We start from the raw sequence: 26,791 nt of genomic DNA, 5'->3' as shown, positions 1-26,791 counted from the left end.
ATGCACCTGCTTTCCCTGCTCTCTGCTCTCCCCACGTGGCCCAGCTCAGGGTCATGTCCACTCTGGTTATGCTCCCCAACATATTTATAATAAACTTTCTCCTCTGCCATACCTAGAAGCTGCCCTGTTTCCTTTCCTTTCCTATTTCTTTTTCTTTCTCTCTTTCTCTTTCTTTCTTTCTTTTTTCTTTTTCTTTCTTTTTTCTTTTTCTTTCTTTCTTTCTTTCTTTCTTTCTTTCTTTCTTTCTCCTCTCTCTCTCTCTCCCTCCCTCCCTTCCTCTCTCCCTTCCTTCCTTCATTTCTTTCTTCTTTTTTTCTTCCTTTTTCATTCAATCTGAATATAGCCAGAGTCCTAAAATCTCTGAATTTCCGTGTCTCAAAATCTTCACCCTGCTCTACCAATCTCCACTCAGCCCTTATCTAAGCCCTATATTACCTTAAACCACCTTCCAATCTGAATAGATTCTAACCTTGCCCTTTCTCTTTATGAACACTGCCATGTTTAAGGTGATGATCTTCCTTGTCATGGTGTTTTGTTTTTAATCTAAAATGTCACACAACAAGTTTATGTTTTATATACACTTGGCTCCCCATATGGCATCATTAGTTTGGAAGGTTCTGGAGACTTTCAGAGGTGTGGTCTAATTGGAGGAAGTAGGTAAATGGCTGTTCCTATTGCTTTCCACCCCAAGTAGAACAGCTTTGCTCCCCATGGTCTGGCCACCATGATGATGTGCTCAAGCTTACAGGACCAAGCAGGCATGAGCTGAGATTTTTGTTGTTGTTGTTCCTCTGAAACCATGAACCTCGTTCTGTTTGTGTGTTTGTTTCTTAGGTTGTTTCTGTCAGGTATTTTGACCTGCAAAAAAATAGTAATGCAAAATTAACCACTACACATTACAATGCATTGATTGCACTATGAGGTTGTAGGAGTGCTGGGTAAGCTTATTTAAAGGTTGTGCAATTCCTAAACTTGACTATAATAAGAATGTATTTCTTTCTGAGTGGCATTCCATGGGAACAAAGCAGTGACAGCATCAGTATGAATTACTAAAGGTGTTAGAATTTGTAGAGTTCAAACATGAGATGTTGACACAGTGAGCTAGACAGATAGGTGTGTGTATGTGTGTGTGTGTTGCTAGAGACTAAACTTGTGCCCTCATACAATCAAAGCAAGTTCCCTATCACTGGGATTTATCCTTAGCCTGACACTGGGATACATATATATGTGTGTGTGTGTGTGTGTGTGTGTGTGTGTGTGTGTGTGTATACATACATACATACATACATACATACATATATATATATATTCATCATGTTCATTTGAACAGAAAGCAAGTCTTTCCTGACTTTCCTGACTGACTGGTTTGGCAGTGCAGACTGGAACTGCTAATTTACTCACAAGTTAAATGCTTTGCTTACAGGGAATGAGATAAATCTGCTATTCCAAAGGCTCTGACAAAAATGTGTGTAAAGCTTATTATAATGTAAAAGCACTTCCGCAAAAGTAAAATTCTGAATGAGGGGCTGGAGGATGGCTCAACAGTTAAGAGCACTGGCTGCTCTTCCAGAGGACCTGGGCTTGCTTCCCAGCACCCACCAACATGGCCGCTCACAACCAATTATAACTCCAGTCCCCTTTTCTGGGCTCCCTGGGTGCACACATATGGTGTACAAACACACATGCTGGCAAGATATCATATACATTAAATATACATTAAAAAAGTTGCCAGCCAGTGGTGGCAGAGCCTTTAATCCCAGCACTCGGGAGGCAGAGCCAGGTGGATCTCTGTGAGTTCAAGGCCAGCCTGATCTACCAAGTGAGTTCCAGGGAAGGCGCAAAGCTACACAGAGAGACCCTGTCTCGAAAAAACAAAACAAAACAATTTTTTTTTTAAAGATTGAATGAGCAATAGTCCCACAGAAATATGAAGATTTATATTTTCTCAATTCTGTGTTTAAAAAATAAAGTATCTTGAGAAAAGTTATAACATAATTACTAATGATTTGATAAACTTTGTTGCTTGGTAAGTAGTTTAAAAGCCTCTCGGTTTATATCCAAGAAATTGAGCAAGTAAATAAATGAAACAAAGAGAATGTAGATAAAGTGTCACATGATAGATCATAAAAATTTATTTGGTAATATATAACTACAATTTTTAGGATATATATATATATTTTACGAAGATTGTCATGATTTTGTGGGTTTTTTTTTTGTTGTTGTTTTTGTTTGTTTTTTGACAGGGGTTCTCTGTATAGGCCTGGCTGTCCTGGAACTCACTCTGTAGACCAGGCTGGCCTCAAACACAGAGATCCACCTGCCTCTGCCTCCCGAGTGCTGGGATTAAAGATGTGTGCCACCACCGCCTGGCTGATTGCCATGATTTTGCTAGTAAAAGTGTTTTCCATAACCCATCTATTTATCTGGTAAGATTTTTTTTCTCAGTGTATAGGCCTATAGAAAATAAAATGATGAGCAGAACTGATGCTGAATCTTGTCTCGTGGAAGAGGTGATACTTGTCTACTAACCCATGAACCGAGGAAACAACAAGGCTATTCATTTTCACTAAAAGATGCATTTGTAAAAAGATATTTCATAGGAGATTGTGTCAGACTAACCCTCTTATGGATCAAAATTATAAACTTTGAACAAAAATATAAAAGCAATTATTTGAAGATGCTGGCCGCCAGCCAGAAGCAGGCATGCAGAAGTGGAAAGGATGGCTACTCTTCAAAGGATGTTAACACAATGAGTGAGATTTATGTTCAAACATTTTGCCCGAGGGCACTTCCTACTATACACTGGGCAAGACAGCTGGCACTCTGTCAAAAAGCTACCGTCTTACTGGGTTAAGGACTTGTGGGATGCAGCTTGTGTTCTCAAAGCAGCTAGAAATACAGGAGGGGAGCTCCGGAAAGGATTTATCAAGGTATAGGGCCCCCATATTTGCACACATACTCCATCCAGATCCTTGGTGCATGGGGAGACTATGCAAGAAGTCCAAGAAAACCACAGTTGGAGCACTGAAAGACATGATCAGAAGTCTGACTCCAGAAGAGTCAATTACTTGCTAGAACAACTCTCATTAAGGGAGATGACAGTAGGGAGAGGCTCAGTAGCATGTCACCCACTGCATCCAATGTATATATGCAAACCTTAACAGACATATAAAAGAACATGAAATAAAAAAAATTTTGGCTCGTAGTCAAGAAGTAGAAGTGAGTAGAAACTGACTCCAGCCTAGCCCACATGCCATTTAAACAATCATTATATGTTTTCAAGGACTTAAGAAAATACACGGTTGTGATGAATTAGCAATAAGTGGGACTCTCAACAGAGAAATTGAGCTAATGTGTGCTAATTGGAAATTCTAGAACTCAAAATAAGGCTTGGAATTTTCAAAAAATGTACTGAGTGAGTTGAGTTATTTTATTGGCTAACTACAAGGTCAGAGGACATCAAATAGATTAAGGGAAATTTCCAAAGTAAAGGAAAGTGATTAAAAACTATTTTAAAGGAAATAGGTAGGCAGAGCCTTGGGATAATATTAGTAAGTCTGACATATACACAATAGGTATTTCAGAAATAAAAGAGAAAATGAGACAGAAAAAACTGAAGTTGAGCCCCCTCCCCAAAATAATTTTTAAACATAAATCTACAGATTAAAAATGTTCAGCCAAGGCTGGAAAGATGGCTTAGTTATTAAGAGCACTGGCTACTCTTCTGGAGGACCTGGGTTTGATTCCAGCATCCACACTGTGGATCACAAAAGACCTTAGCAAAACCCAAGTAGGATACAGCTCAAGAGAAACCGCACCATGATGTAGTTATTTAAAACCAAAGACAAAGATAAAATCTTAAAGTCAGCCAGAAAAAAATAGCGACATAGTACAGATCGGACAGGTAGGTGGACTCAGAGACAACAAAGGAGACAAAATCATGGTGTGACATGTTTAGAACTGAACTTGGATGAGGGCAGCAACATCAGCTGTTGTGGCTGGCATCTGGAACATCCTCTGCAGGCTCTCATTTTGTTCCAGACTGGTGGCATTGATTTGAGAGGTAGTGGAGCCTTTAGGAGGTGAGGGCCTCTATAGGTGATGGTGCTGCTGGTGTGGGCCACAGTTTCTGCTCCCTGTGTCTCCCCTAATGGGTCGTCTCTGCCTTATGTGGCTCCTGTTAGGTCTTCCCCCACTGTGATGATTTAAACTTCTGAAATCATAAACCAGAATGATCCTTTCCTCTCATGCTGTTTATGTCAGGTGTTTTGGTCACAGTGGTGAGAAAGATGAGATACATCAGCTTACAGTCCACTGTCTCTAGAAAATCCCATTGGGAAATGATGGTGAAACTGATCATCCCAAATAACTAAACTCTTAGACATCATTCCCAGTTCTGCATTATAACTAATTTTGTTAAGTTCTTCACTGGGACCAGAAATGGTACTACATAGAAAATCAGACCCATGAGAAAGAATGAAGCCTACTAGAGGTAGTAAGTATTTTATACCAGAAATTGTTTTCTTAATTTGTTTAAAATACATGACTGTTTAAAGCCAAAAATGTACATTGTGTTTAATGTATGCAGGTCTATTTTACATGGCAATAACATTAAAGATGGCAGATAAATGGACCTACATTTTTGCAGGGTTCTTATATTTTATGACAATTAGTATAATATAAGCTCTTAATACATTAAGATAATTTAAGATCATTACATTTTATGTAAATGAACTAAAAACTCCCAACTGAAGCATAGAAATTAACAGACTAGATTTAAAAACTATGAACTAACTGAAAAATATTTATCTAAGACAAACAGTAAGCCTAAGATAGGTGGAATGGTTTTATTAATACAGACAAGATAGACTTCAAGGCAGGAGTATAACTAGAGATAAGAAAAAAGAGTTCATAATAAATATTAGGAAGGCTGAATCAGGACTGGTGCCAGGCTTGTCACTGATCTTGTGTTTTATTCTCCAGGACCTACAGGGTAGAAAGAGAACACTAACCCTTCGAGTTGTTCTCTGACCTTAAACACACACACAGGTAATTTTTTTAATTAAAAAGTAAAATTATTAGGAAGTCATAAAAGCCAACAAAACAATAAGGACAAATACACAGTAATAAAGACTGTAATCACCTCCGCTCAATACTAGACCCAGATGAAAAAGTCTGTGACTATTTGGGTGACCTTAACAACACTGTCAATACTTAAATTACTTAGAGAATCAACTGGGAGATTAAAATAAAAAAAAAAAACACTCAACTTTAGTATATATGTTCTTTATAAAAATGCACTCAGAATGTTGGCCAAGTCCTATCACATGCCTGGCTATGGAATGTCATACTTTAGCGTTTCTGTTGTTCACAGTGTCCTTGTCCTAGTGTGCTCTGAGAGATACCATGACCCAAAGGAAATTAGGTTTATATGGCTTACATTTCCACATCTCAATATGTCATTGAGAGAAATCATGGTAGGAACTCAAGCCAGTACTATAACGAACACTGCTTACCAGCTTGCTCTCTATGACTTACTCAGCTTTCTTATACAACCCAAGATCACCTGCCCAGAGGATGACATCCCTCACAGTAGGTGGAAACCTTCCATTTCAATCATTAATCAGTGAATGCCCCCAAAGATATGCCCACAGGTAATCTGATCAAGCCAATTTCTCAGTTGAGGGTCTCCTTCCCAGGGCACTCTACTTTGTGTCAAGTTGACAAAAACTAATCAGCACAATACTTAAACCAGAAATAAAAAATTCTAGAAAACCCTAAAATACTTGAAAATAACACATTTCAAAGAAGTAGGTCAAAGAAGAAACCAACCCTAAGAGTAATTAGAAACTATTTTCAGCTGGGTCAAAAATGAAAGCACATGATATCAAAAACAGTGGAACGCAGGTAAAGCAAAGCTATGAGGGCAACTCATAGCTTTAAAGGCATTATATTTAAAAGGTAGGAGCCTCCTCAGTCAACGTTTTAATCTTTACTAAACAGCTAGAAAAAGAAAAGTGGAACAAATGAGTATTAAGGAGCAATAATAAATAAATACAAATAATAAAATCAGTGAACTAGAAAACAAAAGGTTAACACAGCCAAAATACGACCTTTGAAAAAAGATTTCTAAAAATTGATACACTTGATTAGTCAAGGCAAAAGAAAACTACGTATTACTACTACCAAGAATGAACGAACAGAAACTCCCTGCTCGAGCTTCGTACCAAATACAAGGAGTATTTGTAGTACGTAGTGTATAGATTATAACAAGACTTAGTCCAAGTTATGTCCGAAGAGACGCTCCCCCGCTCTCATGGACTTCTATTGTAAGATGTTAGTCAAATAAATATATATAACATATGGATTCTTGTAACAGGGCAGGAGTATTTAGGTTCGGTCTGAGGAGACGCTCCCAGTCTTCATGAACTTTCAGTGGAAAGTGTTAGTGACATAAATGTATATAATGTTATATAGTCACAAGGGAGGACCATTTAGGTTGGAGGGGGATGCTCCTCCTTGGAAACGACGACGCTGGTCCGGCTTCCCCAGTAGCTGGAGCCACAGCAGAAGCACGCAACACCTCCCGGGGGCGGAGATACAGGTGGCCGGCCGAGACCCGCCCCGCCCCGCCCCGCCCCGCCCCGCCCCGCCCTCGCTTGCCCCACCCCCGGCCCTTCTGCGCAGGCGTGTGGCCGGCGTCCCGGGGCTCGAGGGGCGGGGCGTGGCCGGCGGCTGGGCGGGGCGGGCGCGGGCTGGTGGACTGGTGAGGTGGCGTCGGTGCCGTCCGGCAGCCGCGGTTTGGCGCGATGCTGAGGCCCCAGCCTGGAGCCCGGCCGCTCTGAGCGCCCGAGCCGCCCGCGGAGACCATGGCGGAGGACTGCCAGCCCACCCGCCCCTCGGAGGACGAGGATGAGGAGCGGGAGCCGCTGCTGCCTCGGGTCGCCTGGGCCCAGCCGCGGAGGGGCGCGCCCGGGAGCGCCATGAGGCTGCAGGCGGACGAGGGCGCGGCCGTCCCCCGCGAGCCCGCCAGCGACCAGCCGCCGCTGGCGGCCGGGGACGCGTCGACCTCCACGAGCTTGTCCATCGAGCCGGACCGGACCCGCGTCTCGGGCTCAGGTGCGACCCATGTGCGCGCGCAGCCCGCCCCTCCCTGCCGCGCTTTACTCCTACCCTTCCCTCTGTAGCAGGCGGCCAGGGGCCACTAAAGTCTCCCCCCAAAGAGTCACTCCAAGTGGGAACCCAACACCGAGGGAAACTTCACCCCGGACCGTGACGTAAGTTGTTTGTTCCAATGCGGACTTCAGTTCGGAATTAAGAACTCACAACGGTCCAGAAAGTTCGCCTGGGAGTCGTGAGTTTTCCGGGTGGATGACAGCCGAGACACGTATAAAAGAATGACCAGTGGCCGCTGAGACAAGTTTCAAAACTTTTTTAAGTGTTGCTATTGTGACGTTAGCCAGAGGGGGCAGAGGCTAGTGAAACCTTGTCGCCGGCTCTCTGCAAAGTGTATTTGTGCATTTGAAAAGAGAACACCTTTTCATTATCACGTGGGCTGATTTTAAGTGGACTGGTTACCTTTGAAGGAGAGGCTGACAAACTATGTTTAAACTAAGATTTAGACATGCTATTGCAGGCCTGGATGTCTGTGTGGTGAGTTTGGGGTGGTGGAGTGTAGTTCGGCTAATTTGGCCAAAATGGGGTAGATTTGTACAAGATCCATCTGGAGTCTAGACAGGCTTGTTTCTAAACACAAACAAAACTCCTACTTGTTGATGTTAGGATGGATCCAGAGAAGTGGTATATACGCTGTTCCAGAGCATCATTCCGTGTGACCATTTATGGAAAGGCCACAGGGAAGGTAGTTTTTATTAATACTGTTTATTTTCCTAGAAGTTGCTAAGTTTTACTTGACTTACTAATGTGCTAGTGTGGCTTGAAAGGATTTTGGACAGAGCAAGTCAAGATTTCTAACTGAACCTTTATTTGAACACAGATATTCTAAGTAAGAGTCCTCAAGGACGGGCTGTGGTGGCGCACGCCTTTAGTCCCAGCACTTGGGAGGCAGAGCCAGGCAGAACTCTGAGTTCAAGACCAGCCTGGACAAGCAAGTTCCAGGACGGGCTCCAAAGCTACACAAAGAAATCCTGTCTCAAAAAACAAAACAAACAACAAAAAGAGTCCTAAAGGAAACGGTCTCTAAAATGCATTAAGTACATGTCTGCCAGGGCATTAGCTGATGGGTGGGTTTGCAATACACCACTGAATAGAACAAAGGCATGTGAAGTTTCCCACCTTCACAAGTGAATCACAAGTGAACCCGGTTCAACCAGCCACGGTGGACACTTTGGCGATGTATGATGTAGAATCTAGTCTGTGAGGTAACTGAGATCATATGGCTGCTACTTGCCTTTTCCTGCCCCAGAGTTAACCTTGTATGTTAGATTTAAATAGAGCCTAAGGTCTTAAAAGTACAGTTATTGTTTGAAGGGGTTGGGGCTGGTTTTTTTTTCTCCTATTGTTTGTGGTAAACACTGTCAAGGGTGGAAAAAGCCAAAAGAGGCCAAGCAAAGAACGTGATAGTTAAAATGCAAGTGGACTATCGGAATTCTTACCTTCTCGGGGGTGATATTTCTGTCACAATTTAAGATGGTTTTGGACATGTCATTAGTTCTCACAGCACATAGTAGGCTAGTTGCCATTGACCCTCTTCTTTGTTGGAGAGTTGAAAATTAATAAAACTGGAATGACCAAGTGGCTCCTAGAACTTCAGGAGTAAGTAGTTTGCACAAAGTCAAATATCCAGGAAGTGGTAAAACTATGACTGAGCCTACACTTTTTCCCCCCCAGGTCGTGAACTTTGTCCGTTTTGCTATAGAACTCTGTTATAAAAGAACTGCTACTTTGGAGTGTTACATGGGTTTTCTTTTTAATAGGATTTTAAAATAGTTTCAGGCCACTTAAAAACTACTTAAAATATTTAAAACTTCTAAAAGATTTATGATTGCATAGTTTAACTAGATTTTTAGGTTTAATTTTTTTTTTTAAGTGTTCATTAACTCCTTTGTCCTTTTATCTCCGAACCATTCAGTTGTCATGAAACCACCTTTAATTTCAAGTTTTTCTTGCTTTTAGGTCAGTATGGACATTTGTGGTGTCTAACTATTTTGTTTCTATGAACAGGAACTTTATGTACTTTTCAGCCAGTAGAGAATGCCATGCATCTATTATCTTTATATTAATAATATAGTTGGCAAAGTCTAGAAGTCCCATAAACTCGAGTGTTGTTAAGTCAGTGTTCAGTCATCCTAATCTGTGAATCAGGTTGTGATAAAGATGATCAGTTGTACATGCTGGACATAGTTCTTTCTACACTTCACATGTAATAGATCATCTCTAGCCCTATGAAATGGGTACTGCTTTGGATTCCCACATAGGGAAGCAAGCTTGGCTTGGTGGTACATACCTGTGATCCTAACACTTAGGTGGATGAAGTAAAAGGACAAGCAAAAGACATTGAAGGCTAGCCTGGGCTGTATAGTAGGTACAGGCTAGCCAGGGTTGCATAGCAAGACTCTCAAAAATAAAAGAAAAGAAAAAAAAAGTAAAAATAAAAGGGTTTTAGAAAGAAAGAAGCACAGGGCAGAGAGACAGTCCAGCAGTTAGCAGAGGACCCAACATCCACAAGGTAGTTCACAGCTTCCTGTAACTCCAGTTCCTTGGCATCTGATGCAGCCTTCTGGCCTCCATGGGTACTAGGCATGCACATGATAAAACATTCACACACATAAAACCAAATAAATCTAAAAATTAAAGAGCCAAAATGTAACTTCCTGAAGTCTCTTTCAGCGGAAGGAACTCATAAATGCTGCTGGCAGTGGTGTTGCCTGATCAAGGATCAAGAGGCTAATAATGACTATTTTAGGGCAAATTTTACAAGAATACATGTTTCCTGTGTCTTGACAGTCTATCCATAACTGAGATTGGAAAATAAGCAATTAGGGTACTAAAGATTATTGCTCAGTTGGTGCTTAAACACAGCTATTCCAAGTTGAGTGCACTGACTCACTCCTGTAATAACAGCAGCTAGAGGGCTGAGGCAAGGAGGGTCAAGCATTGGATTAAGGCCAGCCTTAATAGTGAGGTCAAGGCTGTCTTGGCCTAATACAGCAAAACTCTTAACCTACAAAACAAAACAAAATATGCAGCCATTATTATCCATTTATTACAGAAATGGGTATCATTCATCAAATATCTGAGTACTGGGCACTAGTAGAAAGCAGGCCTTGAGAAAATGATAGTAACCTATATCAAATGATGGCCTATGTTTGGCTGCTGTATCCCCACATAGCTTTGTAGCCTGTGGTCACTTAACCCAGTTTTGATGGGATATGTCTGTGACCAACAGGGAAAGCTGAGGTTCCTAGTCTTAGATGAGGACCAGGGGAGTGGCATCAGTTTTGAAACCCTTGAAGCATGTTTAATCACCAAACTCATTAGCACTTTTTCTAGGAGTAATTCTAGTTACTGGGTAAGGTATAGGAAAGATGAGTTCTTGTTGGTTTATTTAAATGAAACCATGTTAAGTTATCATGCCTTCTTACTTTCCTCTAACCATAAAAGGTAACAGAATAACTTTTTAGAATCTGTGCTTTCCGGAGCACCCATAATCGCTGTTGGTATGTTAACTTTTTAGGTAGCTATGCTGAGGGCCTTCCATGATCTAGAAATCAGAACAAGAAGCTCTGTGCTTCCCCAGAATTCAGGCTATTTTGTTACAATTTTAAATGTGAGCAGCAAATGGGAGCTGTGGGAAGAAAGCTGGGGTTTCTGTGGGAATAGTAGAGACAAATCAGATCGTAAGCTGCGTGGACATCTGGAAGTTGGAAACCTAAACAAGGCTGGAACTTGAAAATTGAGATTCTCCTTAGAAAATTGACTTTGAGGACCAAATCAATGACCAAGTGGTTAAGAAGACTCCCTGCTCTTGGAGCAGACCCAAGTTCAGTTCCTGACACCCAGGTAGGGCAAGTCACAGCACTGGGGTTCTCATGCCCTCTGTGGACTCCTCAGGAACCTCCACTCACACATACACATAACCCCCACCCTGCACATATACACTTAATTCAAAACCTTTGTTTTTCTAAGAAAAAAAAATTTGAAAATTTTTGACATGGACACAAAGTAACAGTGTATCCCTTGAAAGTATGAACATGGTTTTAATTTTAAAAATTACAAGGGCCAGGAGTTTGGTGAGTAGTACAGTGGTACTCGGGGGCTCTAAGGTCAGCCCTCACATACTTCTTCCCCAAAGAAAATACAACCATGTCTTCTACTACTGAAACTCCAGCCAGATAGATGCCAGCAACAAGCTTTCAAACCAAGTCATCCATAGCACAGTAGGCACAAAGCAGTGTGATATCAGTGGGTGTTCTTCAAGTTAAACCCATTACCAGTATGTATGTAAACCACTAGAGTGTGGGGAATTTTAGAGTATTATTGCCAAGAACAGAGTCAATGAAAAATTAGCTACTGAAAGCTGTAGTTAGAGTTTTCCTGCCTGGCCCAGTCAGGACAAATCTCTCTTACCCGCCAGTCCCACAGTCGCTCAGACCCAACCAAGAAAGCACACAGAAACTTACATTGTTTAGAAACTGTATGGCTGTGGCAGGCTTCTTGTTATCTACTTCTTTTATCTTAAATTAACCCATTTCTGCTTATCTATACTTTGCCACATGGCTTGTGGCTTACCAGTGTCTTTACATGTTGCTTCTCATGGCGGCAGCTGGCGGTGTCTCTCTCCAGCCTTCTACTTCCCAGAATTCTCTACTCTCTTGTCCCGCCTATACTTCCTGCCTGGCCACTGGCCAATCAGAACTTTATTTACACAGAGCGATATCCACAGCAGAAAGCCAATCACTTTGATTTGAAAATAGTTGAGATGTAGCTTTTTCTCTAATGATAACTAGGACCATTTATTTATTTATTTATTTATTTATTTATTTATTTATTTATTACATAAAGTACCTTTGCAGAGTCTGTTGGTAAATCCAGGCCATCTTCAAGTAAGAGAATGACCATTTCCAGTGGGGAGGATACTGTTTCATTAAGAGGCTGAGAACATCCTGGCTTATTGCACATTAATGCCTCTTGATTGATCTGATTTTGGTTGAAGCTGGATTACTAAGTGTTTAGAGAGCAGTTGTGGGTTCCATGACAGCAAGGAAGAGAGTATGTGTGATAAACTCCAAAGTGTAACCCTTGTATCAGTTCAGTAACATTTAACATTAACAGTGTACATGTAGTATCCAAAGGAACTGTTGAAGATGGGAGAGACCACAGTGGTCTGAGAGTCGAATCATTTTAGTGTCAGTTAGTAGTGTATGGCAGGATCCTAAGTAACTAATGCAGCATTAGAAGGCCTCTTTTTTAAAGTTGGTGTCAAGAATAGAGTGTCTCTGTTCTGCAATAGATTGCTTAATTCTGGAAGTCCTGTTTTATTGAGGAATCGTAGAAAACCGAAGCATGGAACTAGGGAGATGGTACAGTGCTTAAGAACATCGGCTACTCTTTTGAAGACATGAGTTTGTACCAAGTACATAAGCATCAAACTCACTGCCATCTGTAACTCCTGTTCCAGGGGCTCCAGTGTGCTCTGCAGGCCTCCTTGGGCACCAGGCACTTGGTGCACATACATATATGCAAGCAATACACATAAAATAAGTACAACTTGTTTTCCTCTTGGTTTTTCAAGACAGCGTTTCTCTGTGTAACTTTGGAGCCTGTCCTGGAACTCCATCAGTAGACCAGGCTGGCCTCAAACTCACAGAGATCACCTGCCTCTGCTTCCCAAGTGCTGGAATTATAGGCATGTGCCACCACTGCCCAGCAATACAACATTTTTTTTTTTTTTTTTTAATCACAAAAGAAAAACTAGGCATGAAAGAAGCAGGAAAGTGTTCTGGAAAGCCTGAACACTTTCATGTGGAAGGTAGTCAGGAGGGAAGGGATTTCTTGTCTGTGGAGAGGGGTAAAGAGACTTGGGATTCGCTCCAGAGGGCAGGTCTAGGATAGAGACTTCAGTTCTGGAAGAAGAGCTTTGTGTTTGTTTTCATGCATACAGAAAAACACCGGGAAAAGAAATTACATCTCTTTGAGGTCATTTTGTGTGGACTCCTTCTCAAGATTCCTTGCTGATGATGTGTTTTGGAAGGTACCCATCACTAAGAACAAATAAATAACTCTTCAAGACCGTTCTGTTGTTAAGAATGGGTCCACTGGGGCTGGAGAGATGGTTCTGCCAGGTTCCATTCCCAGCACCCACAGGCTGCTCACAACCATCACTCCAGTTCCAAGTCAAGGGGATCCAGCACTGTCTTCTGCGCCTTCGGGCCCCAGGCATGCATTGTTTGTTGCACATGTATACATGCAGGCAAATACTCATGCTCAGGAAATAAAAATAAATATTTTTTAAAGGAGCCTGAAATCTCTGAAGTGTAAGAAATATTACTTGACTAATGATGGTTACTGGTGCCTGTATTCAAATAAATATAAATGCCTGCTACATACCAAGGTTAAAGTTTCTTTGCTTCATTCTTAAGGGTTTTCAAAGGACAGACAAGGGTTGTTAGAAATGAGCATCTCGGTTATATAGACATGGTTAAAATACTTTGCTTACTCTCTTGAGTAGGTAAAATATGTGCAAATAGCCCTTTTTGTAATATTTTTGTCAGCAGAGACTTTAGAAAATAGTAAATAACAGTTTTGTTTTTCTGAATTAAATAAAGTTGATTATGTTTTGAATTTTCATAATAATGTACATAGAGAACTGAAGTACCTTTCAAATTAGAATGGAAGTGGCTTTCGGCTTGTCTTCCCATTCTAAATGATTAATTATTAATTCATCAGCAGGTGATTATTGAGTGCTTATTATGTTCCAGAAACTGTGAAAGTTCTGGGAACACAGCAGTGAAAGAAACCCTTGTCTGCTCAGAGCTCACAAGACACATCAGGAGACAATGCTCAAACACAGTGGAGATTAGCGGCAGTTGGGTAAGGGAAAGTAGAGGCCACAAGGATTTGGCCTTTTGCTTAGAGTGACTTAGGAAACCCTTGGGCTGTTTGGTACAATGGGCTGATATGATTGTGAGTTGGTTTGATAGAATTTATGAAAGAGTTGATAGGACTGATTTCATTGTAGGAGTAGAGGTTGTAAGAGTTTGTGTTTTGGATACTTATGGCTTGTTATAGGTCAAATGTGGAGACTGAGGAAAGTGTGAGATCATTGAGGAATCCAAGGTCTTGGCCCAAGCAACTGGAAGATACAGAATTGGCAACCCCTGGAATTGGGCAGAGTTTGGTAGAAGTGGTAGAGATAAGGAATTGAGTTTTGAGGGTAGTAAACCTTGAGCTGTCTTGTAGCAGCCAAGAAAAGATACTGGGTCCAACACTGGGCGTTCGGGGCAGGAGCTGGGAATGGTGTTGATAAATAAGAACAGGGGAGCATGAATTACATCTGGGTAATATGTCTACCGCTTCCCGTCATCTACTGGAGGAGGATGGGAGGAGGGCTGTAGAGAATCGGGGGCAGCTTGCTGTAAGTGCACTTGTAATCCCAGGCTGGGGAGGCAAAGACAGCAGATCCTGGGGCTCACTGGCTAGCCAGCCTAGGCTTGTTGGCAGGTTCCCATTCCCAGTGAGAGAACCTGTGCATTCTTCCAACAAAGTTAGGATTGGAGAGGTAGTTCAGGGGCATAAGGGTGCTTGCTGCTACACATGACCACCAGAGTCCAATCTCCAGAACCCATGTGGTAGAAATAGAAAAAATTTTCAAAGTTGTCGCCCAGCTTACATGCATGAGAACATGCACACATACCAAATAATAAATAAATATTTAGGAGAGGAAGCTAGAGAGATGGCTTGGCAGTTAGGAGAACTAACTGGCCTTCCAAAAACCTAAGTTCAGTTCCCAGTACCCACATGGTGGCTCACAACTGTGTGTAACTCTAGTCTCAGGGAATCTAATGCCCTCTTCTAGCCTCCCAGGGTACCAGATATGTACCAAACATATGTGCAGGCAAAATGCCCATACGCATTAAAAAAAAAGAAAAAAAAACAATTAAAATTTATTTGTCTATTGTTTTTGCAAGACAGTGTTTCCCTGTGTAACAGCCCTGACTGTCCTAGAACTCACTCTGTAGACCAGGGTGGCCTCAAACTCACCAATATCCACCTGCCTCTGCCTCCCAAGAGTGGGATTAAAGGCATGTGCCACCATCTCCCAACTAGAGCTAAATATTTTTTTTAAAGATTTATTTATTTATTATATACACAGAAGAGGGTGCCAGATCTCATTACAGATGGTTGTGAGCCACCATGTGGTTGCTGGGAATTGAACTCAGGACCTCTGGAAGAGCAGTCAGTGTTCTTAACCTCTGAGCCATCTCTCCAGCCCCCTAGAGCTAAATATTTTTAAAAGGAGGGCATGTGCATCAGTCCCGAGGAACACCCAAGGTTGACCTTTGACCTCCATGTGTATACACCTGAATGTACACACATGTACCCCCACAGGAGCGCGCGCGCGCGCGCGCGCACACACACACACACACACACACACACACACACACACACACACACACACGAGTGAGGTTAGCCGTGAGGCTCAAGACTGACTATCTGATGTTTGATTTCCCTTTTCCGTACCTTACTGTCCTGAAGCCACTTACACAGCTGGCCTAACGAAGTCATTGCTGTTATTTCAGAGATAAATACATTCTTGGAAGACCCAGAATTTGCTGATATTGTATTGAGAGCAGAACAAGCAATAGAAACTGGAATTTTCCCAGAAAGAATCACTCAGGGGTCAAGTGGAAGTTACTTTGTGAAGGATTCTAAAAGGGTAAGAACTTCACATGTATTACACACGTTTTTGGAAGGCACTACTTTAAGTATGAAATGTCCTAGTTTCTGGAAATATCTTCCTATTACATCTTTTGTTCCTTCTTTTTCAAAATAAAGATTGGTGGTTTCTGTTTTGTTTTTCTAAATACTAAATAATATAGAAATGGAGCTGATAGTTTGCAGTTGTAGCTTGCTGTTCTGATATTTTCTATTTGGTTTCAAGCATTTATCTTATAGCCGTATTTACTTATGGATTTGTTAAGTGCATATTCATAGTCCCTCCTTTGTAGCCCCGTTACCATATTAACCAAGTCCAGTGAAAACTGAAACTTTCAAAACCTGTCTAATGTCATTTCCCAATGCTTGATTTATTTTTTTTAAGGTATAGTTCAATGTGCTAGGAATATTTTCCTGGCATTATGCCAAGGAAAAGAGGCATGGCAAACTTGAAGGCATTAGAGTGTAGCAAAGCAAATGAACTCTGATTCTGGAGTAGAAAAGGAAAGTTGCTATTCACTGAGTCCAGAGTTTTCCAGAAATGTTGCTGTCTTTTCTTAAAGCTTTCTGTGTGGTACATAACCCACCATCCTTTTTCCATGAGGTCCCCCCCCCCCCAGAGTTAAAGTGATATTTTAAAAGTGATTTTTTTAGCCAGGAGATTGTGGCACACGCCTTTAATTCCAGCAGTTAGGAGGCAGAGGCGGGCGGATCTCTGAGTTTGAGATCTCTGAGTTCGCTGGCTTAGAACTCACTGTGTAGCAGCCATTCTCTTGTTTCAGACTCTCAAGTGCTAGGGGTGAGAGGTGTGCAGCCACAAGGTGACTTCCAGGCTTGAGTTCTTAACTTCTTCTTCTTTTTTTGTTTTTGTTTGGTTTTTTGTTTTTCAAGACAGGGTTTCTCTGTGTAGCTTTGTGCCTTTCCTGGATCTCACTCTGTAGCCCAGGCTGGCCTCGAACTCACAGAGATCCGCCTGGCTCTGCCTCCCAAGTGCTGGGATTAAAGGTGTGTGCCACCACCGCCCGGCGTTCTTGTTTTTCTTAAGTTAATTTTTCAGAATTGGTTACATTATAAAGAAATTATGTTTAAAATTGTATTTATCTGAGATAACAGCCATGAATTTAAGGAGTATATTTTATTAGATTAATACTAACAATTATAGAAACTTTTGGACACTCATAAACATTTTTCTCTTTATTTTTTTTCCCCTCTTACAAGAGTTTGACTACATGTCTCAGGCTAGCCCAGAACTCACTATCCTTCTGCCTTAGCTAACCCAGTAAGTGCTGGGATTAAAGCGTATGTACCATCACCCATGGCCACAGTTTTTCTTGCTGGGAGAGAGTGAAAATGGGTTCATGAAAAATATAATGGGGAAAATCTTACATGAGAGCTGCTGATAGCGTGGTTGTTCAGTTTATGTTATTTGTTTGTGTTTTTAAGAATTACTCGAGTATCTACTGTGTATCAGGCACTGTTCTAGTACTGCAGGTAAACTCTAATGGACTCCTTGTGTTTTTAGAATATTTAGCACAGTAGGGAAAGGAGATAGTGAGTGAGTATATATTTCAATATTTAGTAGATCACAAGTAATATGCAACACTGCTTACATAAAGTATAGTCTGAGGTAGGAGAAACTTCTTAAGCTTGTGAGTTTGAAATCAGCCTGGACAACCTAGCTCTAAAGAGAGAACTGGGATAGTGTTGGAGGGGTGGGGCAGACTCCATTGTTACTTTGGAAGTGCCACAATTTAAAACACTTGGCAATTAATCTGGTTAAATGGCATGAAGCCTTGCTTCACTTTCTAAGGTTTGTTAGAGCAGAGTTTTAAAAAGACTGATACAGGAGAATATTGATTTTAAATTGAGAATAATTTTTACAGTGTGATTGGAATCAGTCATCTTAGTACATGAAGGTTATTTATTACCCACCTGTCCATAAATGTCTAAGGATTTCCTCTTTTTCCCCTCTAGAACATTATTGGTGTGTTCAAACCCAAATCAGAAGAACCTTATGGCCAGCTGAACCCAAAGTGGACCAAGTATGTCCATAAGGTCTGCTGTCCCTGCTGCTTTGGCCGAGGCTGCCTGCTTCCTAACCAGGGCTACCTTTCTGAAGCTGGTGCCTACCTGGTGGACGAAAAGCTTCAGCTGGGCATTGTACCAAAAACAAAGGTAAAGGAGAGTTGGCTTTCAGGCTGGACCTGTACTTAGAGTTAGTTCACTGATTCGTGGACACTTGAGTGATAACTCCCAGTGAGAGAGCCTAAAGTGGAATTCCTTTTGTGGTAATTCAGGAGCGCAGAACAACTGGCTTCATGCACTCTGGTGTAGATCCATACAGCAGACAAGGGACTGTCTCTTGTTCCCTGGGGTCACAGGATTCTAACAGAAAGGGAAAAGGACCTGTATTTAGAAAGCAGGAAAGAATCGGGTAGATCCTAGAGACCCTTTTGATCCTGCTAACGATAGCTTGCAAAAGTGCCCACAACATTGCCCTTGTCTTACTTTGGACCTTTATGTAATTTTATTTGATGCCTCCTTTTAAATGTTCATTTTCAGTTCTATATTTCAAGGCTCTTATTTTTTCCACTGGAATTAGATTCTCTAGGAGCTTTGTTAGAGGGTTAGACCTTGCTCATTTACAGCATTAGAGTGAATTTGATGGTCTGTGTGAGTAGAAATACCATAATCCAAACTCTGACCATTTTTCTAGGTGGTTTGGCTTGTCAGTGAGACATTTAACTACAGTGCAATTGACCGTGCAAAATCAAGAGGCAAAAAGTATGCCTTAGAGATAGTGCCAAAAGTAGGTAGAAAGTTCCATCGAATAGGACTTCCTCCTAAGGTAAGTTCCTCTAATAAGCTTGGCTTTCAGGGCTATTGGGCATTTATTCCCTAACTCCTGGGATGAGGCATGTAGCTAGACATGGGGCATCTTGCTGTAGACTGTGGAAATAATTAAGAGAGAGAGAGGATACTTTTTCTTCTTGAGCTCATAGTAGCAAGCAGTTTCGATGCGGTTTGATAAAGCTGTTTAGAAGGTGTCCACAGAGATCTGAGGGGATAGAAAAAGGACGCCTAGAGTTCCTTTGAGTGGTAGAACACTTGCCTGGCATGCACATACAAGGTTCTGGATCCAGTCTTTTCTGAGGTGGGGTGGCGTGGGGCTTATTGAACTAGGAGGAGTCAGGATGTGATTTGAAAGGCTTTGCAAAGTTACTGTGAAAAGCACAGGTCTGGAGTTAGAGCTGGGTTCGGATTTTAACCTTTCTGAAAAACGTCTATTTTTATAAAATGAGATGAAAATCCACAGCTGCCTTTTAGGTTGCAGGGATAAACTGAAGAAATTCACATCGCTTGGCACATAGTGAAGACGTAGTAAATGGTAGTTCTGTGGTCACTACCAGCCACATTTATTACTTATTATAAAGCCAAGGGCCTTTTGACAGCTAGCTTAGCAAGGATACAGAGAGCTAATGGAAGAGGCATTCCAGAAAGCTTTTTTTTTTTTTTTTTTTTAATATATTTGACTTAATTTTGTTTTTGGTTTTGGTTTTGGTTTTTGAGACAGGGTAGCTTTGTCTCTGTAGCTTTGGAGCCTGTTCTGGACTAGCTCTGTAGACCAGGCTGGCCTTGAACTCACAGAGATCCACCTGCCTCTGCCTCCCGAGTGCTGGGATTACAGGCGTGCACCAACTTAAATTTATTGTTGCTATGCAAGTATCTAAAGAATTTTAGTAGAGCCGGGCGGTGGTGGCACACACCTTTAATCCCAGGTGGATCTCTGTAAGTTTGAGGCCACCCTGGTCTACAGAGTGAGATCCAGGACACGCACCAAAAGTACACAGAGAAAAAAAACAAAAAACAATTGGAGTAGAAATTTATAATTAACTTATTTTTCTATTTAATGACATCCCAGGTAGTCAGTTTTGAACATTTTTACTATTTTCTTAAATAAGTGCTAAAGTAAGTGTGACTAAATGATGCTGCTCGAAGAAAACCTTTAGGAAGTTGTTAAAACTTCTAACAAGCATATAAAATGTTAAGCCAGTGAACAGACTTCTTTATGGTAATTTGTTTGCTTGCATTTGTGAGGCAGAATAGGTTGCTCATTACCTGTATGTCATCTGCTGATGAAATTTGTATTCTGACATCAACTTATTTAGTATTAACTAGTAATTTTAATAATAAAAATGCTTTTTCAAATGGGCATATTTTCAAGGAAAAGACTCTTTAAAAAGCCATTAGAAAGGCTACAATCAGTTGATTAAATCTTTAAAATTTATGATATGATCTCTGATCTGCCTAAAGAATCCATTGTATTTTAAAATGTATTTTTTGTACTTAGTGTTATGAAAAGGAGACAGAAATGCTGCTTCAGTGAGAAGATCGCACTACCGTGACCGTGTACAGTCCTTTTGATGCCTGTTTGTAGGAAGTGGCATTCTTAAGGTGTCACCTTTAGGGCATCTGTTTGTTCTCTTTTTAATTTCCTAAAATATCTCCCTAAAAGTCTTGGATTGAGCCCTTTTTAGTTGCTGTGTGTTCTTGTGATGACGTAAGCTAGTCTGTTAAATGATCTTAATAAATGTGGCTTATCTGGATTAATGCTATTTTTCTTAAGTGCTTATGTAACATTCTGTGATGGTACTGTTGAGAAATTTGAAGAGTGATGCCTTTGTACTTCCCTTTCTAACTATGGTTCTTGAAATTATAGATTGGTTCCTTTCAGCTGTTTGTGGAACATTACAGGGAGGCTGAGTATTGGCTTAGGAAGTTTGAAGCTGAGCCTCTGCCTGAAAACATTAGAAAACAATTTCAGTTGCAGTTTGAAAGATTAGTGATTTTGGATTACATCATCAGGAACACAGGTATTGACCTCCTCCCACTTGTTCAGTCTCTTTAGTTGTAAATCAGATTGTCATTCCTGAAATCAAAGCCGTAAATGTGTTGGTTCAAGAGTCGCAAGGCTGAGTCCTCCTCAGTGTTGGGAAACAGGAAGCTCTGACCCTCCTGGGCAGGTAGTCCTGTGCTGAGGGCTTGACTCATACTGAGCCACAGAGACCACTTCCCGTCCACTCAGGTGGAATTGCCCACAGACTAGAAATGCTCTCCATGTAGATGAAAAGATTCTTACTTTAATACTGCATTATGTTGTTTGTGAAACATTAAGCTTTTTGTTTGTGCTGTTCTATGAGGGATCAGTGGTATAGATGGGAAAAAGCTATGGTTCCCTAGACTCTCAGGTCGGTATTTCATGAAAACTTATCCAACACATGTCTTCTCAGATACCACCCTCCACAGAAATTACAAGTTGGGGCCAGGCCTGTGCTTCACAAGGCTTCTTGGTGATCCTTATGCATTCTACAGCTTGGGAACTACTGCTTTCGAGTTTGTTTTCCATTACTTATATTAGCTTCTAAAACGCATCCTATAATTTTCTCAGTTTGACTTTCTTAATTAAATGTCTTAGGCTAATATTAAAACTGGTCCAGAGTACTCAAATGTTGACGTTGGGTTGAATGTGCTTTCTTCCTCAAACGAAAAGGCATTATCTTTGATTTTAATTAACCTTGATCCAGCCGTTGCCCTTACCTTACAGGGTAGGGTTCAAAGGGTCAAATCAGTTCATGTAGAACACGTAGAAAAATAATCTGGCACAGAGAAAAGTTTAGTAAATGTCAGCTTATATTGACCAGGTTTCTAAAGTTGTTGTAAATCAGAACTTTTCTGTTGTCTTAGTCAGGGTTTTTATTGCTGCAGTGAAACACCATGCCCCAAAAGCAAGTTGGGGAAGAAAGCGTTTATTTGGCTTACACTCTCATATTGCTGTTCATCACTGAAGGAAATCAGGACAGGAACTCAAACAGGGCAGGATCCCAGAGTCAGGAGCTGATGCAGAAGCCATAATGGCTTGCTCCCCTTGGCTTGCTCATTCAACTTTCTTATAGAACCCAGGACTGTAAGCCAGGGGATGGCCCCACCCACAATGGACTGGGCCATCCCATCAATCACTAAATTAAGAAAATGCCCTACAGTTGGATCTATGGAGGCATCTTCTCAATTGAGAGGCCCTCCTCTCAGATGGCTCTGGCTTGTGTGTCAAGTTGACAGAAGATTAGCCAGCACATCTGGAGTGAATCTGTGCTACAGAAAACCAACAAAAATCTCAAAAACAGGGGGCTTAGATGTCCCTTAGTATGAAGCCACAGTATCTGTGAATATCAACTAACAGACTTTTATTTCTTTTGAAAGACAGGGGAAATGATAATTGGCTAATCAAATATGAAAAGACAAAATATGCAAAGAAAATTCAAAGAGAGGTAAGGAAAACTTAGTAAAAGTATGTGTTCAGTTTATATAACAGATTTTTGGACTAGAAAGATGGCTCAGAGGTTAAGAGCACTGGCTGCTCTTCCAGTTCCCAGCAACCACATGGTGGCTCACAACCATCTGTAATGAGATCTGGCACCCTCTTCTGGCCTGCAGGCATACATGCAGACAGAACACTGTATACATAACAAATCTTTAAAATATACATGTATATGTGTACACACACACACACACACACACACACACACACACACACATCAGACTCTTGACGTTGTTCTTCACCTTGTTTTTGAAGCAGGCTATCTCCCTGGAGCTTGCCAAGTCAACTAGGCTGGCCAGCTATTGAGGTCTCTGCCTCCTTGGCACTAGCATTGCAGGTGTGACTGTCATACCTGACTTGTCACATGGGTCCTGGGTATGAAACTCAGGGTCTCAGGCTTGTGCTGCAAGCGTTTTGCCAACAGAGCCATCTCCCCAGCTTTGGACTGTACTTCTAGAACAATCCCCTCCACTCCCTCTTTGCTTTCCTTCCTATCTCTTTAGTTTATATTGGAGACCAAGTATGACCTCCACTCAGTTTTTGTAAAGCTTTTGACATTTGTAGAAATACCATCTTTACCTTTTTTATGCAATTAAAGTTTCTGGTATCTAGGGACATGTTTGTATTTACTAATTCTGTTTGTTCTGAATATTTTTATTTAGTGATAGGTAATACAACATTATGTAATAAAATGGAATATTTGTTTCACTTGTGATCATATCCTCTGAACTTTTTAAAAATGTACTTCTACTTAAAAAAAAAACAAAACTGGTTTCAACTTACAAAATAGCCTGTATATATTCTCCACACTATCAGAATTACATATTTCAGATTCATTGCTATTAACTTTGGGTGCCTATCTCAGTCACTCTTCTCTTGCTGTGAAGAGGCACCGTGATTTTTATGTGCAATTTATAGAAAGAAAGTTTATTAGGGGCTCCCCGAGGATGAGAGTCCTTAGCATTATGGTGGGGAGCATGCCAGCAGGCAGGTAGGCATGGTGCTGGAGCAGTAGCTGAGAGCCCACATCTTGAAACACAAGCGCAAGGCAGAGAGAGCTAACTGGGCATGGCATGGACTTTTGAAACCTCAAAGCCCACCCTCAGTGACACCCCTCCAAGACTGCACCTTCGAATCCCTCCCAAACAGGTCCACCAACTGGGGACCAAGTGTTCAAACAGAGCCTCTGGGGACCATTCTCATTCAAACTAGCACAAGTTTAAATTTCAGGTATTTATATAAGATACACTTTTAGGATAGTTTTTTAAGTTTAAAAAATATACATTGTAGAATGTATAAGACGTCTTCAATATTTAATCTCTGTGTTCTCAAGTTATCACTTAAGCTGTTGCATCACTTTGAAATGTTTGTACTTTAAGTATTTATCCAGGAAGCTTGAAAATTATGTATGCACAGTACTTATTGATATCAAAAAACAAACTTTAGTCATAAAGTAACATGGGTGGATCTTAAAAGTATGCTAAGCAAAAGAAGCTGTGATGGGGGCTGCAGATGGCTCAGTGGTTAAGATCACCAGCTGCTTCTCTAGAGAATTTGGGTTCAGTCCTAGTACCCACATGGTACCTCACAACCCTCTCTGTAACTCCAGTTCCAGGAGATCTGTCGCCCCCTTCTGGTTTCTGTGTGCACCAGGCATTCATGCAGTCAAATACCCATTTACATAAAATCAAATAATTTTTTTAAGAAAGTAACAGTAGACAAATATCAAACATTTAAGCAATGGGTTGTCTAGATTCTTTCTCCAAAGTTAGTATTTTCAAACTTTCTTCTCCAGAGATGGAAAAAAAATTAAATCATTTACTAAGTAAATATATAATTCTAATTTTTAGAAATAGCAATTATGAAATGTTTCCTGCTTATAAAGATTGTCTCTTCCTTCCTTGCATGATTTTGTTTTCTTTCTGAAAACCTAATTTTAATTTTAGAGCTTTTCAAGAGAACATGCACTTAACCCTCAATAATTATTGTGAGTAATTGATACTTTGGAAATATTTTTGTAGAATCTACTATCAACAGATCATTTTTTCCCTTTAGGAATCAAACTGGATCAATGATAAAGAATTGCTTATTAAAATAGCTGCAATTGATAATGGGCTAGCATTTCCCTTTAAACATCCTGATGAATGGAGAGCATGTAAGTATTTAGAGATCTCCCAGATGGAAAGGGCACAGAATTGTTGGAGATGGAAATAGCAGAGGGAACAGGATAAAGTGTGATCACTCGTTAGGGCTCTGTTCTAGCCCCTGGGGCTTTGAAGGTACAGTCTTGAGTCTTGCTACATATTGTTTGTATACTTTTGGATGACCTTGTTTGGTTTTAGTCTTGGAAATGGGTTTGGTGACTTCTGATTTCTAAGGTATTAACATAGGAATGATGTATCAGAATGTCTTGGTAGAGCTGTGTGTTGATGTTTTGGGCTCCATTCCTTTAGCAAGATTCAGCCCTCTTATGCCACTTCCATGGTGTTTTAGTTACCTTTCCTGCCTTTACTGATGAAGATGATTGTTTTTGATACATTTGGAGCCAGTTTGGGACATTTCTGTTGTATTTAAAATTGTCCATATCTTGAATTATTTCTTCTTCTTCTCCTCCTTCTTCTTCTTCTTTCTCTTCCTCTTCCTCTTCCTCTTCCTCTTCCTTCTCCTCCTCTTCCTCCTCCTCCTCTTCTTTTTCTTTTTCTTTTCTCTTTTGAGACAGAGTTTCTATGTGTAGCCTTAACTGTCCTGGAACTCACTCTGTAGACATTTAGGAATATTTAGTCTAAAGATTTCTATATAAAAAATATTTCTAGCCTGGCATTGGTGGTGTACACCTTTAGTCTCATTACTCAGGAGGCAGATCTCTAACTTTGAGGCTAGCCTGGTCTACAGAGTGAGTTCCCGAATAGTCAAGGCTACACACACAGAAACTCTGTCTTCAAAACAAAACAAAACAAAAAAAATTCTAAATCAGTTTAGTTTTCCAGTGTACTGTGCTATGATGTATAAATATGACCTATATGGATATGTAGTTAGAGTTTTCCTGCCTGGCCCAGTCAGGACAAATCTCTCACCCGCCAGTCCCATAAACGCTCAGACCCAACCAAGAAAGCACACAGAAACTTACATTACTTACAAACTGTATGGCCGCGGCAGGCTTCTTGTTATCTACTTCTTCTATCTTAAATTAACCCATTTCTGTTAATCTATACTTTGCCACATGGCTCATGGCTTACCAGTGTCTTTACATGTTACTTTTCATGGCGGCGGCTGGCAGTGTCTCTCCCCAGCCTTCTACTTCCCAGAAATCTCTTCTCTCTTGTCCCGCCTATACTTCCTGCCTGGCCACTGGCCAATCAGAACTTTATTTACACAGAGCGATATCCACAGCACTTCCCCTTTTCTTTTTTTTTTAAAGGTTTTAACTTTTACATAGTAAAATTACATATAACAAAACAATTATCTAGCAAGAATTACAGTTACAATATTAAAGAAGATATCCTATCTTATATTTTTGAGTCTAAGGTTTTATATCTAACTTATCTTTTATCATAACTGAGGAAATTATGACTATCTAGCCTTCAACCACATCAAAGACCTCAGAAGGATATAATATTACCTGAGAACTGGGAGAAGGATGCAAGCAACTTTCGGGAGTCTTGCAGGGTAGACAGAGACAGCTGGCAGCCTGAACAGTCACCTAATGTTCCTTTGTAATGTTGGGGCATTTGTCTTCAGCCCACAGGGCTAGAGTCTCTTGGTCATTTCTCTCAGTGTCCTGTAGAATGTCTGGCAGTTTCCTCTGTGAAGTAGGAGCCTGAGGACCACTTTGTCAAGCAAAGTTTAGTGGTCAGCTGCTATGGGTACTGCATGTCCAGTTGATCGAGCAGTCCAGGCAAGAACAGTTTCTTGCCCAAATGGCTATTTTTGTCAAGGTGAAGATAAACTCCATATGAAGTGTCTTCGATGCCCATCCTCCTCTCTGAAGTAAATTGGTGCTGCCAGGAGCAGCCATGTCTCACTGTCCAGAAAGTCTAAATTTTAAAAATATTTTAAATGCCATATTCTTTAGGTCTTTGAAGTATTTGAAGATTACCTATCTATCTGAAATATCTCTGTGTATACCTAGAAGACTTAACTAACATGGCTATGAGTATGATTATCATAGATGACTAATTATTAATCTATTTTAAATTATCCATTACAATTTTAAATGAGCTGTACAAGCATAATACCTTAAACAAGAGTAGAAATATACACACAGTATAACAAAATTAACTTTAAGTTTGTATCAATAGACTAAAATCTATACCAATGTAAAACATTTTAAACAAGTTGTTGCTCTTTAGAAATAAGTTCATTAATCTACCCTTTCATCCTATCATATCTATCATATCCCCTTTTTATCTTTAGAAAAAGATTGTATTTATAATCAACCTATTTTAAATAAAATTATTGGTTATTTTTCTGTCCTACATCAGAGGGCTCTTCTGATTTGGGATACAAAAATCTCTTAAC

At 40.6% G+C, this 26,791-nt stretch overlaps 1 protein-coding gene across 1 annotated transcript in view; it reads left to right on the top strand.

Annotated features, from left to right (window-relative positions):
* Positions 1-6,764: 6,764 nt before the first annotated feature.
* Pi4k2b (phosphatidylinositol 4-kinase type 2 beta) overlaps positions 6,765-26,791 on the top strand; it is a 35,476-nt gene continuing 15,449 nt past the window's right edge. The window contains exons 1-7 of the mRNA XM_036201058.1: positions 6,765-7,119; positions 15,762-15,898; positions 17,872-18,072; positions 18,614-18,745; positions 20,618-20,771; positions 22,156-22,223; positions 24,329-24,428. Of these exons, the coding sequence (XP_036056951.1) occupies positions 6,870-7,119; positions 15,762-15,898; positions 17,872-18,072; positions 18,614-18,745; positions 20,618-20,771; positions 22,156-22,223; positions 24,329-24,428 (1,042 nt within the window). The 5' untranslated portion in view covers positions 6,765-6,869. The remainder of the gene's footprint in view (positions 7,120-15,761; positions 15,899-17,871; positions 18,073-18,613; positions 18,746-20,617; positions 20,772-22,155; positions 22,224-24,328; positions 24,429-26,791) is intronic.

Source organism: Onychomys torridus, chromosome 10, assembly GCF_903995425.1.
Source record: "Onychomys torridus chromosome 10, mOncTor1.1, whole genome shotgun sequence".
NCBI lineage: Eukaryota > Metazoa > Chordata > Mammalia > Rodentia > Cricetidae > Onychomys > Onychomys torridus.
Note: the sequence above shows the minus strand (reverse complement) of the source record. Positions and strands in the feature narration are given on the sequence as shown.